We start from the raw sequence: 16601 nt of genomic DNA, 5'->3' as shown, positions 1-16601 counted from the left end.
TTTATCCATGCCATACATCCATTTTTACAGATGATTTTAAGATATGAACCAAAAATGAGGTAGATCCAAGGCTTAAGTGGACCACATAGTGGTGATTGAATGTACACCATTAAAAGCTTCCTGGGAGCCGTAGAAGTTTTGGATCAAGCTGATATTTTTTATTTCCCTTCATCAAGATCTATATGACCTTATGAACAGGTTGGATGGCAAATAAACATCACAGTGGCCCACAAAAATATTTCAACGGTGGGTGTCACTATCACCGCTGCTTCTTGTGGTGTGGTCCATTTGGAATTGGGTCTGCCTTATTTTTGGACTCAAAAATTAAAACGGTCTTAAAAAATGGATGGACGGCGTGGATAAAATCCACACATCACGGTAGGGCTCAACAGAGGTGCCTGGACAGATTATTGTACAGGCGGGGCAGGACGCGATCTGCTTTCATTTATTTGTAGCACACCCCGTGATGAGCGACCCCACATCATTATTGGAGGGCATATAAACAGAGAAATGATGCAACAAAGCGACCCTTTCACATCACCATTGCGAGTAAACTGCAGATCGGGACCGTCCTCCTGGTGGAGCCCACCATGGATGGCCCATGATTAAAAACTCACCCAAAATGGACGTTCCTAAACATTCAACTGGTGGCCTTCAAATGGACGGTAGGATGCCAAAAAAAAAAAGGTTAACGGCTGCAGTTGAAAGAGGGAAAAGTGAGAATAAGGCATGGCTGGGAAATAAGGAATGGCTGGGAATATCCTCTTACCGTGGTTTTGAGGTCGCCCACCACCCTTTACCGTGGTGCGAAGACTCTGTGGGGCCTACCATGAAGTATGTGTTTTATCCATGCCGTCCATCCGTTTTTCCACCTCATTTTAGGGCATGAGGACAAAACTAAAGCATGTCCAAACCACAGGTAGACCGCACCTAAGGAAACTGTAGGAATTGAACGCTTTCCGTTGAAAAATTCCTGGGCCAACAGAAGTTTTGGATCAAGCTGATATTCATATTTTCCCTTCATCCAGGTCTGTATTACTATAGCAACAGGTTGGATGACAAATAAACATCACTGTAGGCCCTACGAAGGTTTCAACGGTGAACATCATCATCCCAGCTCTTTTCTGTGGTGTGGCCCATTTAAGCTTTGGGTATACATCAATTTTATCCTAATGCCCTAAAATGAGCTGAAAAAACAGATGGACGGAGTGGATGAAACACAAATATCGTGGTGGGCCTCACAGAGTCTTCACACCACGGTAAAGGGTGGTGAGCGTTTCAGTACAGAGTCCGCGTCCATCGAAGGCAAAGGTCAGTGGTCCTGATCAGTACAGTGGTCCTGATCAACGATTATGATGGAGAGGTCTCCAACGTATCATGTCACTTCAAACCTGTCGATCCACCCAGATGGACGGTTTGGACCGAACCTACAGTTGTCACATTGCCATATGTGGAAGGAACCACGTGGACGCTCTATATCTGTGTGACCCACCCCATGGACCGATGAGTGGCCCAGCTCGATTCCCGGGGGATTAGCAAACCTCAATGCTGCAGTTAGGTTAATGAAGTACGGAAAACAGTAAGTTTTCTAATTACACACGCGTGTGGAGCCTTTCCCATCCACACGCAAGTACACGTGCAAACTTGAAATATGTGTAAGAGATCTGAGCTTTCTATCTGATTGAAAACAATGTTTAGCCTATGTATACAGGAGAAAAAAAAATCCATTTTACTCCTCAACTGGGCCAACAACTTAGAAAGCAATCTGACCATTAATGCATTATTTTCGTCGGTCCATTCGTTTTAAGATCTTTGGATGATCTGATAACTTAAATGACCTAGATTTAATCCCAAAGTACATGAATAAAGTACCCCACTTTATGGAAATATCAGATCTTGTACTTATGTTTCATCTTCACACGTATTATGCGTGCAATGGGCATTGCTTCACACGCGTGTGGAATAAACGAAGGTAAAAGTGAATAAAAAAGAGACCAGGAGCATATGCCCCATAGGAACAAACAAAGACGTTCGATAAGAAAAGGTATATGATACAATGGAGCCGGTAGAACCGAAAGATGGTACAACCATCTATTTAAAGTACATGTGGTAGTGATATACCAAAATCTGGACAACACATATGTAATTATATATTATGGATTGTTTATATAACAAAAATCATATTTATTATATCATCCTAACCGTTGATATTTGTCCAATAAAATAACGGTGGAAAACAAAACTTAACTTTCAAATATGCGGAGGATAAAAATAATGTGAAAAGTAATGGTTGTGATTTTCCCAATAAAAGTAATGGCTTCAGTAGATCCATCCCTCCTAGTTGCAGTAGGTGGTTGGACCCGATGGATACATCAACCGGCCACGTGTCGTATGGAGAGACGGCTCCACCGATTCTTCCAGCTCTACCGTATCATCTCCCAAAGACAAAGATTTTAAAAAGATAATACACTCGATTATCTGAAGATGATACAGTAGAACCGTAGTGCTAAAATATGGTATACCATCCCATATAGTACACTTGGAAATGTGAGTTATAAATCGGGACCGTCCATATCATTTATCCTTACTTGGATACAAATTTTCTTTTGAAAGAGAACAATATTGATGATCCGATCCATCAAATCAGTAGAACTAAAACCAACGGTAAGAAATGAAAATGATTTAATGAGGGGTAAGAAAATGGAAAAATAGATAGGAATAAGGTTAATGAATGAAATTTACCATGAGATTTACAGTGGTGATTGAGAAATAAAAAAGGGAGGGGTAGTATAGAAGGAGAGATGTACCAAATATCTGTTTTACCTGCCGGACCGTATAATATTGAAAGAGGTGGTGTAAATAGCTAGTCACGCTCACCAACCCAAATCCAGACTCTCTCTTTCTGAGCTATCCGAAAGCTTCTTACTACGTACCCTTCTTTAGAATTCCCTTCTTCCTTCCTTCCTACTTCCTTTCTCTGTCTCTTCTTGCATTTTCATCTCCACCTCTCTTCTTGCATCTTCATCTCCACCTCTCTTCTCGCATCTTCATCTCTCTATCTCTATCTCTACCTTTATCTCCTTGCATCTTCATCTCCACCTCTCATCTTTCATCTTCATCTTTCTATCTTTATCTCTATCTTTATCTCCTTACATCTTCATCTCCAACTCTCTTCTTGCATCTTCATCTCCATCTCTTCTTGAATCTTCATCTCTCTCTCTCTCTATCTCCACCTTTATCTCCTTGCATCTTCGTCTCTCTCTCTATCTCAACGTTTATCTCCTTGCATCTTCATCTGTCTCTCTCTGCAACTTCATCTGTCTCTCTCTCTCTCTCTCTCTCTCTCTCTCTCTCTCTCTCTCTCTATATCTATCTATCTATCTATCTATCTATCTATCTGTGTCTCATATCTCTCTCTACAGCTCCATCTCTCTCTGTCTGCATCTCCACCTTTCTGTCCTTGCATCTTCATCTCTCTTTCTCTCTGTATCTTCATCTCTCTCTATCTCCATCTCCATTTCTCTCTTTCTCTGCATCTCCATCTCTCTCTTTCTTGGCATCTTTATCTCTCTCTCTCTCTCTCTCTCTCTCTCTCTCTCTCTCTCTCTGTGCATCATCACCCCTCTCCATCAAGAAAAACCAAGATGGGGCGTGGTAAGATAGAGATAAAAAGGATAGAGAACTCCACAAACCGACAGGTGACATATTCAAAGAGAAGGGGAGGTATACTGAAGAAAGCAAAGGAGATCACCGTTTTGTGTGACGCGCAGGTCTCCCTCGTCATCTTCTCTAGCACTGGGAAGATGTCCGAGTATTGTAGTCCCTCCACCGAGTATCTCTCTCTCTCTCTCTCTCTCTCTCTCTTCTCTCTTCTCTCTTTTTTACGGTTTTGCCATTGCACTTGCACTTCACTGTTCTATTGCTCATACATACCTATATATTAATATAATAAAATAAAAATAATATTTTTTGTTGGCTATGATGTGAAATAAATATATATTTATATGATAAAAGGCTGGTGAAGATTTTGGAACGCTACCACAAGAGTTCAGGAAAGAAGCTCTGGGATGCTAAGCATGAGGTACTTTTATTTTTATTTTATTTTATTTTTCGCTAATTAAGAAAATATTCATTTTGATGTATGCTGTTTTCTGTCAATCGCACCTATGATTCATTACAACATCACACCGATCGGACGATCTGAGCCTCCTGATCGATGGACTTCCTTCTTGTTGTACTTGGGTCATCGACGATCTATGCTTTCGACCGTCGGTTTCGAGGCCGACAATCAAGATCGTCCGATCGCTGTGGTTTTCCAGCTGATGGATGGTGTATGTCGTCCCACCATGCAACCAGTTTAGTCTCCCATCCTTATCTGATTAGATCCGTGAACCCCATCTGTGATCTAGACAATTAGACGGTCTGGATCACTAGGGCCATCACATAGATGGTTCTGATTCGTTGATCATTGAGTTACATGGCCACCATCCAAGGAACAACCTCCATCTCTATTCAATTACTATATTTTTTTTTCCTGTTTTCTTAATTTATTTCAAAACCCTAATTGCAGCATCTTAACAATGAGGTTGAAAGGATTAAGAAAGAGAATGATAGCATGCAGATCAAGCTCAGGTAAAAAGATTGTTTTCCCTGTACTGATTTCCATGTTTATGGATTGCCAAAAGATTTTTCTGTTAGTTTGACATCTCTCTAGTAATTATAATTGCAATTAAAAAGGAGGCTTCAGCCTTGAGAGGAAGTATCATCAATATGGTGGCAAGTTGGTAGTTTAATGAAGGGTATTTTAGGAATAAAGGGGATGTATAAATTTGCAAATTTGCTTTTAGGGTTTCCAATGATAAAATGGTGCCCCATATCATAGCTACAATGGTGGGCCTCTTTCCACGGTTGGTTGGATGCCACGTATGTTATTGATCTTATCTATTCATTGGGTAGTGCACACGTTCAAGATGCCATGTATAAAAATAAATACAACGGTAGTCACTTTATGGTCATTTGGTGACTTATATTGAGTATGAATTGGAATTGAATTCACAGTTACCATGAAATCTATATGAATTGGAATCCTCAGTTGTATTTGATAGCTTGTAATTGAAATTAATTGGAATCCAAAATTATGTTTGGCAGATGATGGAGCGAAACATCATGATTTTTTAATCCGGTGTTATTTTTATCCTAATGGAATTTTACAAAGTCTCACACAGGCCCACTGTGGTGTTTATGTGAAATCCACCCGGACCATTAGGTGCATCAACTTATGTTAGGCCTAGGGCCCACAATTCAGCCACATACTTGATTTAGGTGGACCACACAATTGGAAATAGTGTAAAGGGCAACTATCCTCATAATTGTTTCCCTTTATGTTGCCTATTTGAATTACAAATGGGCCAGATTTTTTGTCTCTATGTATGAATTTTAGTGTGACATCCAATGGTTAGAGTGAATTTCATATAATCATCAGGGTGGGCCTTAAAAATAATTAAGGGTGAGTGTCTCTCTCACAAGCATTTCTTTGGTATGCCTACCAGAAGCCCAAGTGAGACTAACTTTTTGCCCTAAACCTAACTTAGGATGACACATCTAATGGTCAGAGTGGATTTGGTGTTAATATTCGAGTGGGCCATGTAAAAACCAAGGGTGGGCTTCCCTCTTCCAACCATTTCCCTTTGTATGGCCCACTTGAATCATAGAATGAGCTGATTTTTATTCCATGCGACTAACATGGGGAGATGCACCTAGTAGGCAGGGTAAATTACATGTAAACATCATGGGAGGCCCACTTGAGCTCGCCCCACTTTTGCATCACCTAGTTATTTTAAAAATCATCTCCAACTATCAAATTTTGGACCATTAGAGGAATTGGTAGTAAATGGAATTGAAATCACAGTCTCTATGAGTAATTTCAAAACTATCAATTCAGTAGTAACTAGATTCCAATTCTTCACACTATTCACAGTTTTCTAAGGACTTACCTGTTTTTAATTTGCACTAAAACACATCTGCCAAACGACCCTTTAGAGTATAAAATACAATAGCATGCTATTTAAATGGATTCATGTGCATTTGTTCACATCTCTACATATCACTATTGATCTCTCACCTCTTCCATATACTCATGTTATTGTCAATGAAAGTAAACAAGTTATTGCTTAGACAATGTAGTGCTTATGTTGTCAAGCGCATCAAAGAGCTCAAGCCATGCCCATGTCCAAAAAACTTCCAAAGCATTGCCATGCCTAACCCAAGTGACAATTTAGATGCACTCCCAACATAGAAAATAACAATACACCAGAATGCACTATAGTAAACTTTTTCTTAGAAATACTTATGGTGAGTTTAAGTATTTGTCTAACTCGGTAGTTGAGTTGGTGGTGTACCCACCTCTCTTGAGGCATGGCTCGAATCAAGTTTCCTAACCATTATTTTGGAGATGCGATTGCCCCAGCACCTTAAAATGATGCATGATCATGGTTCACAATAAGAACACATTTCTATAATTTGGAGTGGAAAAAGAGGGAAAATCAAAACTTTGTCTATACTATATTTCATGCCTTCTGGAGAATTTATATTTGCTTGATTTTATTGCAAGTATTTTCCATGATGAGGTTGTAAATTAGGGATACATTATAGAAATGTTTAGATATAAGGCTCCTAAATTCTTACACTAATAAATTCATGTGTGCAAATTTCAGTTCTTTTGAGAATATATATATTTGTTGGGACTCGCAGAAGCACACACAGAGGAATCAAAGAAGATAATCACAATCTCACAAATAAGTTCAACAAGAAGGCAATTCGAATTTACGTGAAAAAACTCATTTGGAAAAAAACCACTGTACAAGGTAATAATGTACTATGAAAACGAAGTTACAAGAGATGAAAACTTTACCGATCAAAACCCCAAGAAAAAAAGCCCAAGCCTTTTCCCTTTAAAATCTCTTTCAAACCCTTAAGCACGTTTAGAGAACCCTAATTGTGATGACGCGTAGTATATATACTACCGCAACCGAAATAAGAAACAAATCACACATTTTTGCAATTTTGCATGCACCTTTGATGGTACCTTTGATCTATTACCGAAGATGGCTAGGCATCACATTTTTTTCTTACAATTTTTGCTCGTTTTCTCCTCCTCCTCCTTGTCATCTAAGCCTTATTATCTAACTATTGGGGTCGTCAAAGTCCACTTTTTAATTTTCACTTGGCCCTGAGCTCATTTTCTCCCAAACTCCTAAATCTATATTATTGAAGTTTATAAAGATGATTTTGGATCCTTCCATAATAATAGGAAAAATAATTGTTGTAACCAAAGCACTATTTTAATTGTTGTAATCGTATGGGAACATTCACTATTGTAACTCTATTATGCTATTTAATACATTGCATAACCCAGATTGTGGGTGGATATTGTTGTCTAATGTCTTAAATACGTCTGTAATAGAGTCTGCCGATGACATTGACAGACCACTCAATTTCATCGAGCAGACGTTGATGCCATCGACAGATGCTCGATCTCATTAAGAAAATTTGAAAAATTCCTTGTTGATTGTTGGACAATTTGGAGATTGCTACTCGATGGCGTTGAGGGTTCTTCAATGTCATTGACTGGTCTTCGATGTCTGTTGTAGAATGGCCACGCAATTAGAAATTAGATAGTGGACAATAATCTAATTGAAAGATAGAAATCAAATCAATAATTATAATATCCAACATAGAGACTAGCGATCGAAATGCATATAGATGTGCAAGACCAACAATTTAGCAGCAAATAGGAATATGATCATTGTAGAGAGCTTACAACTTGTTAAAATGAGATTAAAAAGATGAATAAGAATTCAAGAGTAGAAAAATAAAGTACATAACTTTCAAAATTAAAAGAGAAAAGAGATAAAATCAATTTTAAAGAAAAAAAAAAAAAGGAAAGAATTAATCTAATGAAAATAAATAGATGAGGTAAAAATTAGATTCATCTCCTACAAAAGAAAAGAACATAGATTGTAATAGTTGAGCTTTTAAGATAGATTAAAACTATTTTCTTACTCATCTATAAAAAAAAATCAAGTCAATTTATAAGAGATGGGAATTTAGTAACACAATAACCAATCTTTCACTTGAACGTGGCATTATGAGATTGCAACATGCGGGTCTGATTGCAATGACATGGGATGAGTTGATGGGAGAAAGAAAATGAGCTAGAAGCTACAATATAACTTAAACCGTCTGGCTATTTGGGCTTTCTTTGTTGCTCTCTTCACCTCTCTAATTTCTTCTCTTTTCTTGTTCCTCCTTTAAAAGAAAATCATGTCTTTTAATAAGAGATCAAGGAGTTACTAAGACAACAACTAATCTTCCCTATCATGTGGCATTGTGAGATCACATGTTGTGTCTCATCTCAATGGGTTTGATTAGTATACGGTGAGGTGGCTCAATGAGATGCGAATCTGTTGGGACGTGATAGCATAACGGGGATTAGCAGAGAAAACATTGTCCAAGTTGAGTGTCATGGTAGGGCACAACCAGGGTAGGTCATATGTTTCATGCTAATTAGGGTCTTGAGAACCAAGCTCACATACTCTATGATAGTTAGGGTTTGCAGAGTGATGCATGCTGGTATATTTAAAAATATAGTTAAAATGTGGTGTTACTTTTTGGTTTTCGAGTGCAAAACATTAGTCCCATATCAGATGGAAAAAGGGAGTTTAAAGTGCTTATAAGATATTTCTTTATGAAGCCTTTTGAATAGGTGCATCTCTATGCACTAACCCATATGTGCGTCCGAGGATGGTACTGTGGAAAAACTTTTTTTTTTAAAAAAAACACAATTAATAAACCATATACTTAGTACTTTATTCAATCAACTTTATTATTTATTCCGTGATTATTTATGCTACATCGGCCCAAATATAGTCTACCTTTAAAAAATATATAAAATGGATAAGTAGGTGCGGAAAAATACACTATTAATAGGTTTTTTAAATACTAAATGATAGATGATAAGTATATAGTTCAGCAGATGAATGAATGAATGTGTGCGTGTGCGTAGGGGTGTGAGTGTGTGTGAAAAAAAAGAAGAAGAAGAAGAAGCAGATGAATGAGTTCAATTTGAGAGCACATGAGATTGTTTCTAAGGGGATTAAACTGGATAAATTATTACAAGTGGTAGAAGTCAATGAAATGTTACCTCGAACTTGGAAAGATTTAAAAAAACCCCTCCGTCGTACATAAAGGAGCTATTTATATGGAGAGCCTCATAATGCATCTTCGTATCCAGGAAGAGACAAAGCTACAATTAAAAAGAAAATGTGTTGAAGGAACGATCAATTAAAAAAAAAAAAGCATAAGCCCAAGAGCAAGAAACCCAGAGATCACGATGTATCTACCAATTGTCTTATATGAGGCAAACCGGGTCATCTTATAATAGTGCCACAATCGCTCAAATAAAAACTGCACTTCAAACAAATCCGACCGAGTCATATATTGCAACGACAATCATGATATGGTCAGATTGGGACCATGTATGGATAGTGGGTTGACACGAGTTCTAATACACGTGTTATAACCGCTGTTGGTTTAAAATGTACGAAGAGGTTACAACCACTAGAAAGGTTCAGTTCGGCAATGTTGTTATTGCGGATGTGATAGGACGAGAAATGGTATCTTATGTTTACCTCGAGAAGGCTATCATATTAGCAAAGGTTCTTAGGTTCCATACATGGGTATGAACTTAGTCTTAGGCTACTTTTTTAATAAGGCAGGGATAAAATAAGTGTATACGTCTGATCAAATTGTTATTACAAAGAAAGGATCATTTGTAGAAAAATGTTATACAAACATGATATAGTTTGTTTGAACTCAATGTCTGTAATACAGATGTCTTAAATCTATTTAATCTGATCGCACTACTTGACCGATCGAGGGGATTGCTCGACCGGTCGAGGGGGCTGCTCGACTAGTCGAAGCTCGTTCGACTTGAAGTCCAGCGGTGAAGTTTTTTGAAGTCCCATGGTGCTCAACCAGTCGAGGCCCTCATTCGACTAGTCGAGAGTTACGCAGATACTACGCGGATTTTGTACGGATTGCGTAAATTTGAGTCGATTTTTTTTATAAAGTGTGTAAGGGGTGTTTCCTAAACTATAAATAGGGGTCCCTAATGCTTTTCAAAGTAATTCTAAAGCTTTCTAAAGGTATTTTAAGGGTTTATAAAAGAATTTTAGGGTTTCTAAAAGGTATAATAAGGGTAAGATTCAAGGTTGTTCGAATCGGATAAGTCCTTTCTTTTTGTAATTTATGCTTTCGTAGTGGAATTTTGTCACTTTGTGTCGTGATTTTTTCCCACAAGGGTTTTTCACGTTAAATCTTGGTGTTCTCTTGTGTTTGCTTGGTGCCATTAGATTGCTATCCTATATTTAAATCTGTGTGATTCCGCAGTACAAATCCCCAACAATGTTGATATGGTGTGTTTTTTTTTTTTTTCACAATTCAAGGTAACTAGAAATCCTTTTCCTGGTGTGGAAAGGAATTCTGAATGCTACATTGGATTCATTTTAATATATATAAACTTAAAGAAACATTTACAAGATAGAGTGAAAAAAAAAAAAATTTAAAAATCTTATTATATATCTATATCTATTAAAATCTCATGATAAAATTACTGTTTAACTTTATAATTTTTAAAAATAAAGTAAAAATTCAATTAAACAGACAAATCAAAGTCCTTCGAAGTATTGAAAGTAGTGAATACACTTTGGAAAGATTGATCATTCTGCAAATTTAATGAAATTATTCAATGATAAGCTACATGGTTTAGAGGATAGCAATTATGATACCCAGGGCATCTAAAGAGAATCAAAATACTTCGAAGGGTCGCTGGACTCGAAAGGTAGCTAATCTAATCTTAAATTGGAAGCACAAGGTAAGAAAGGTCATCATCATCATCATTATTTAAGCCTTATCCCAATTAATAGGGGTCAACTAGATAAATTTTGTTATGCCAATCCACAAAATCAAGGACTAAAATCTTCAATTAAATCATAAATCATGGAGTTTTTTTCTTACTATCTCTATGTATGTCTTTTCAGGCCTTTTCCTTATTGTTTTAGAGCCTTTCAACTTATATCAACTCCTGGCACATTTGTTTCTAATTCTATCGGACCTTCAATTAGACATTATAGGTCATTTATATCCTTTCATACTACCTTCATTAGTCTATGAGATATTCATTTCTAATTCTATTATCAGTTATCTTACCCCCCATCTATTTCAACATTCTCATTTTAGCTGCACATATTTTATGAACACATTATTCCTTAACTACCCAACATTTGCATGGCTGATCTTGCAGCTCTCCTGTATAATTTTCCTTTGTCTTTTAGAGGTATTTCTTAGCCAATTGTAATAGGGTAAGCCACTAATAGGCAGTTGCAAGTAAGCGTATAAAGTCATTTTTCTTTTTCTTTTTGTTTTCCCTTCCTCTTCTATCCATATGTTTGAAGATGCCATGTGGCGCAAGCTGATTGGTGACTTACCCTATTACAATAGGGCATGATGTATTGTGTCATTTCTCAACAGGCGTTGACATTGTTGGCTACGTTAGGAGAAATCCACTACGTCGATCTGTTTTTCCATCTTATGTTAAGACATGAGGTTGAAAATGAAGCGGATCCAAGACTCAAGTGGACCACACAACAGGAAACGTGGGGGATTGAACACCCACCGTTGAAACATTCATAAGGCAATGGAAGTTTTGGATCAGGTTAATATTTGTGCTTTCAATTCATCCCAGCAAGAATGACCTTATGAACGGTTTGGATGGCATGAAAAAATCAGTGGACTTGGGAAGGTTTCAACGGTAGGCATTTCCCTCTCCACCCACTTTTTTCCTGTGGCGTGGTCCATTTGAGTTCCAGATCTGACTCATTTTTGGGCTCACGTCCTAGCATTAGCTGGCCAAATGAATGGACGGTGTGGATTTCTTGCAAACATCACGGTGTACACAACCAGTTGCTGGTAACAGGCAGTCGAATTCCTACACGTGATTTCTTCCGTGTTGTCTGTGTCTCTTGTCATTCGGAGCGGTTTCGTCGGATCCCTGATAGTGGCTCTACACAATCTATGTAACTTAAATCTAAGCCATTCATCCGTTTTGATAGCTCATTTTAGAGGATTAGCCCAAAAATAGAGCATATCCAAATCTCAGGTGGACCACGCCACAGGAAATATTAGTCATTGACCATTAACAAATTCTCGTGGGCCAAAAAAGCTTTGAATAAAGCTGATATTTGTATGGTACCTTCATCCAAGTATTTTCGACCTTATCAACCGGTCGGATGACAAATAAACATTCCAGTGGCCCCCAAGAAGTTATAAACTGTGGCGTGGTCCACCTGAGATTTGGATCTGCTTCATTTTTTGGGACCCTAAAATGAACGGTCAAAACAGCACATACATCAACACCGGCCACACAATCGGGGATGCATCAACATCGGTGGATGTAAATCTCAGATGCAGATTGATCGGTCCAGATGATTTTCATGATTTCACTTACCCAAACTGAACAAGATCCAGACAGCTCATTCAACAGGGCCCACCATGTATGATTCATGGCCTAAAATTCAGGCCGCTCAGGTGATCATAGCCCTTAAATTTGATTAATAAACGCACACCATCCGATCTCCTCCTGCTCCGATTTGGCAATTCTGATGTCCGATCGGCCTGATTTTGGACCTGTAGCACATATAATATGGGGCCCACTGGAAGATCGGCTCGGATCTTGTACACGTGTGCTACGTGTCCGAACCTGAACCCCGATGCAACAATTCATCTCATTTTGCGCAATTAACACGTGGGATGGGTAGAGGTATTTTTGGAATAAACGGTATAACATGCAGACGACTGACGGACTTCTCTTTCTGCGTGTATAAATGCTTGTGTTTGTGCGTGTAGGCATTTGAAGGGTGAGGATATCAACTCATTGCATCCGAAGGAACTCATCCCTATAGAGGAAGCCCTCGAAAACGGTCTTGCCTGTGTTCGCTCCAAGCAGGTGAGTTTTGATATCTACACCCCTCTCTAATGATAGATACCACCCTTTTTTCTGCTTTTGGTACTGAGAAAAACTTTGATACTCCTGCAGACGGTGATGGATGATACTCAGGCACTTAGAAAGTACTTACAAGTTGTGTACATGGCATATGCGTTATTCAAATTAAACCGTTTAAATTGTGGGTCCCAGTTTAGATGTATCATGAACGAAAATTCAGGCTTATTTGAATATTCAGTTATCGGATGGTTATTAGATTGGTGCACATTTTTTGGACGGTTAAGAATGAAAAATAGCCGTTGGTGATATTTCGACAAACAAGTGTCCACAAATCAGAGGTTGAGATTGTTCAACTGATCTGATCCTGGGATTGTGATTAAGTGATAGCAGGTTCGATTTGAGTTAATATATGCCACGGGTGCAATTTCTTAGTGCTTGCGTATCAAGTATCATACGCTGCCAGAGTATAAAATAATTCCTCTTTGTAATTGTAGACAGAAGGGTGCATCTATCGGTATAGTTGGTTGTAAATAAGCCCCCTATGAAGATACAGTGCTGTGCAAGATCCGGACCGTTCATTAACGGCCCCACCATATATGGGCCATGTCCCAAAAATGAACCTTTTTCGGGTAATCCCAACTGTTGGATCAGACATAGGGCGAAACTGAGTAGTGATGGTCGGTTAGGATCATCGGTCGGCCCGAGTTTTGGGCCATCGTCCATATGTGGTGAGACGAAGGATGATGAGCGGTCAGGATCTTGTATACGTCCACGCAAGCTCTAATACTCTCATTTTTTATTTTTTTTCCTTTGACAGATGCAGTACTTAAAGAGGCTGAAGAAGAATGTATGTACATTGTACCGTATACATGGTCGCTTAGATCGTACGGTTGCAAATGGGCTGGGCCCACTCAAAATTTTGATATTCTCAGTCGGGGTCCGGCCCGGGCCCGGCCCATGTGCCACCTTTCTCAGCCGTCCATTTAAGTAAGATCGCCCCTCTATTTGATTTTGTATTTGCATCTGAACATTGCAGGAAAGGTGTCTGGAAGAGGATAACAAGCGCTTGAGTTATATCCTGGTATGTAGATTGTTTTACCCTTTTGGATGTACACGTGGCATGATGTTCCATGATCTAAACCGTTGAAATCACGGGCCCCGATATAGATGGGGCATGTCCTGGAAATCGTATTGATTGGATGCCGAAATCTCTTATCACTGGAAATCGTTTTACATTTTAACCTTCCATTTTTATTTTTTGGCTATCAATTGGACGGTTACAGTGATCCTTCAGTGTGATATTCTGGGTAGGTGCCATCTAAGTGGGTTCCTCGATCTGACAGTTTGGATTGGGTGTGTGCATGTGTATGTACTGTTATAACCTGCACAAGTATTGAAGATTTTCCCTTATTTCATAAAAATCTTGAAAATAATTATAAGCAGGGAATTTTACAAATAACTACCTATATGTAATTTACCTTCCAATACCTTTTTCAAATAGGTTTTTAAAAAGCTACTCATTAGTCAATATAATTATACTCCACTGCCTTCCCTTAGTGCGTATTTGGGCGGTGGGATTAGAAGGGATTTTATGTAAAATCCACCCCAACCACCGAGTGAGTCACACCATGTTATGTCAAGATCCCAAAAAATCAGCTCCATCTCTCATTCAAGTAGACTACATGATTGGAAATAATGTACAGGGCAATGTTAGCCCTCCAACTATTTCCATAAGTGTGCTCCATGTAAATCAAGGATGGTTATGATTTGTGGGTTAAAGGCATGAATTTTTGCGTGGAATTTAATGATTGGAGTAGATTTCATGTAATTATCATGGTGGCCTGTAAAAATGAAGGATGAACGTGTCTCCCAGGTGTTTTCTTTGGCATGTCCCACTGAACTTTCGCATGCAGCCTTTTCTTTCCCCCAACATCCCATATCTGCAGACTATCCAATCCGTGGAAAATGTGGGCCACACCATTATCATAACCTGGTGCAGAAATCAGGCTGATCCACTCATCCAGCGAGCCACACCGTCAAAATCAATGGATATTCGATGCTATATCTCGATGTATAGGTGGTCCACCCAATGGTGAAATCAGCCGAAATTTCATACCAACTGATCATCATGGTGTGGCCCACCTAATGTTTTATGTTTTACTTTGCTTTTTATGTGTAGTATGAGAATAATCACAAACAGTAACCATGAGTGTAGTTTCACATGCAACCTGTCTTTCCTCCTGTGTCTAGAACATCTAAGCCGTACAAGATATTGGCCCACCAAAAGAATGGCGACCATAGCCCAATCACCTTACCTTTTGATTCATGGGCCATTGAAATGATGGCCTGCCAAATTAACGGTGCTAATCATCAAGGCTAAATCATGTTTCAGTGCTCACCACCTCATGGAATTTCATGTACCACACACAACTTAACAGCATTCATTGAACCCCTACCCATGTTAGATCCTGACCGTCCATCTTCTTTTTTTCTCATTTTTAGCAGCATCAGCAACAACTGGCGATGGACGTAAATCTAAGAGAAATGGACCACGGGTATCATCAGAGAGAGAGAGAATATCATCCCCAGATGCCTTTCGCATTCCGCGTGCAACCCATCCAGCCCAATCTACATCAGAATAAGTAAGAACGGATGCTCTGGCATCAATGGCTTGGAAAACTTCAAAATACTCCTCTATCTAATATCTAATGCTATTTTTACAAGTAATAATAGTAATGTGTGGTGACTTCTATAATAAAATACTACTTAAGCTACATAAGTACTACGATCCTGGACATATTTGTATGGATTTGATTAAAGGTAATCTATTTACTGATGGTGTTGCTAGTTAGTATTAAAGGCCGTCGTGGCATGCTGATTCTTTAATGCTACAAGGTTTCGTGCAAGATCAGGTCAATTCATCATGTGGGGCCCACCGTGAATACGCAATGGTACAAAGATCAGACTGGTCCACTTGTCGGGTGGGCCAAACAGGCATGAGAGAGGATTGGTGGTCTATGTTCGACGTGCACGTGGGGTTCAGATGATGAGTGGAGCAGATGTGTTTTTGGCTTGGGAATGTTCATGATGTAGCCCCACCTGATGAACGGGCTGGATCATGCACTTGTGTGCAATGAATGGGCTGTTAGTCTCTGCTATTGTAAGTTGCATCAATTTCTAACGTGGTGCTAAAGATTGCAGTGTTACTCTTTTGCTGAGATCGCATGGCAGTTTTTTTTAGTTATGCTTCTCCCAGGAGAAAGTACGGTATACACATCGTGTGGATCTCTACGGCGCGCCTGGTCCTTGATATTAAAAATATGGGGCCATGGTCTAGCAGATCCAGACTGTCAATATGATGGGCGCTTCTCTGACAATGACTAATATTTTCTTACATATGAAGATCCTACTTTTTTGGCCTTTCATCCATTGAATGAGGCCACTACATCTTCTCTTAATCATCGATTTGCAGGCCACTGATCAAAGGGCTAGGATTGTCCCATCAGGTGCTGTGCTGGGTCCCATTAGATGGGATGGTCTA

The 16601-nt window shown here is 38.9% G+C and overlaps 1 protein-coding gene across 2 annotated transcripts; it reads left to right on the top strand.

The window, feature by feature from the left end:
- The first annotated feature begins 2950 nt into the window (after positions 1–2950).
- On the top strand, positions 2951–15911 carry LOC131231202 (agamous-like MADS-box protein MADS9). 2 transcript variants are annotated; one of them, XM_058227316.1, is made up of 7 exons: positions 2951–3832; positions 4015–4081; positions 4571–4632; positions 12964–13063; positions 13878–13907; positions 14097–14141; positions 15566–15911. In XM_058227316.1, exons 1-7 carry the CDS (start codon positions 3645–3647, stop codon positions 15704–15706), a joined length of 633 nt encoding a protein of 210 aa, XP_058083299.1. In that variant the 5' UTR covers positions 2951–3644; the 3' UTR covers positions 15707–15911. The 2 variants fall into 2 exon arrangements, with proteins under 2 accessions (XP_058083299.1, XP_058083298.1); XM_058227315.1 differs by having other exon boundaries at positions 2952–3832; positions 15563–15911.
- Positions 15912–16601: the final 690 nt, after the last annotated feature.

Source organism: Magnolia sinica, chromosome 17 (genome assembly GCF_029962835.1).
Source record: "Magnolia sinica isolate HGM2019 chromosome 17, MsV1, whole genome shotgun sequence".
Lineage (NCBI taxonomy): Eukaryota > Viridiplantae > Streptophyta > Magnoliopsida > Magnoliales > Magnoliaceae > Magnolia > Magnolia sinica.
Note: the sequence above shows the minus strand (reverse complement) of the source record. Positions and strands in the feature narration are given on the sequence as shown.

Coding starts and splice junctions, on each gene's coding strand:
- LOC131231202 (XM_058227315.1), top strand. CDS start 3,645: ATGGGGCGTGGTAAGATAGAGATAAAAAGGATAGAGAACTCCACAAAC. Junction 4,082..4,570: donor TCTGGGATGCTAAGCATGAG/GTACTTTTATTT, acceptor CCCTAATTGCAG/CATCTTAACAATGAGGTTGA. Junction 4,633..12,963: donor AGCATGCAGATCAAGCTCAG/GTAAAAAGATTG, acceptor TTGTGCGTGTAG/GCATTTGAAGGGTGAGGATA.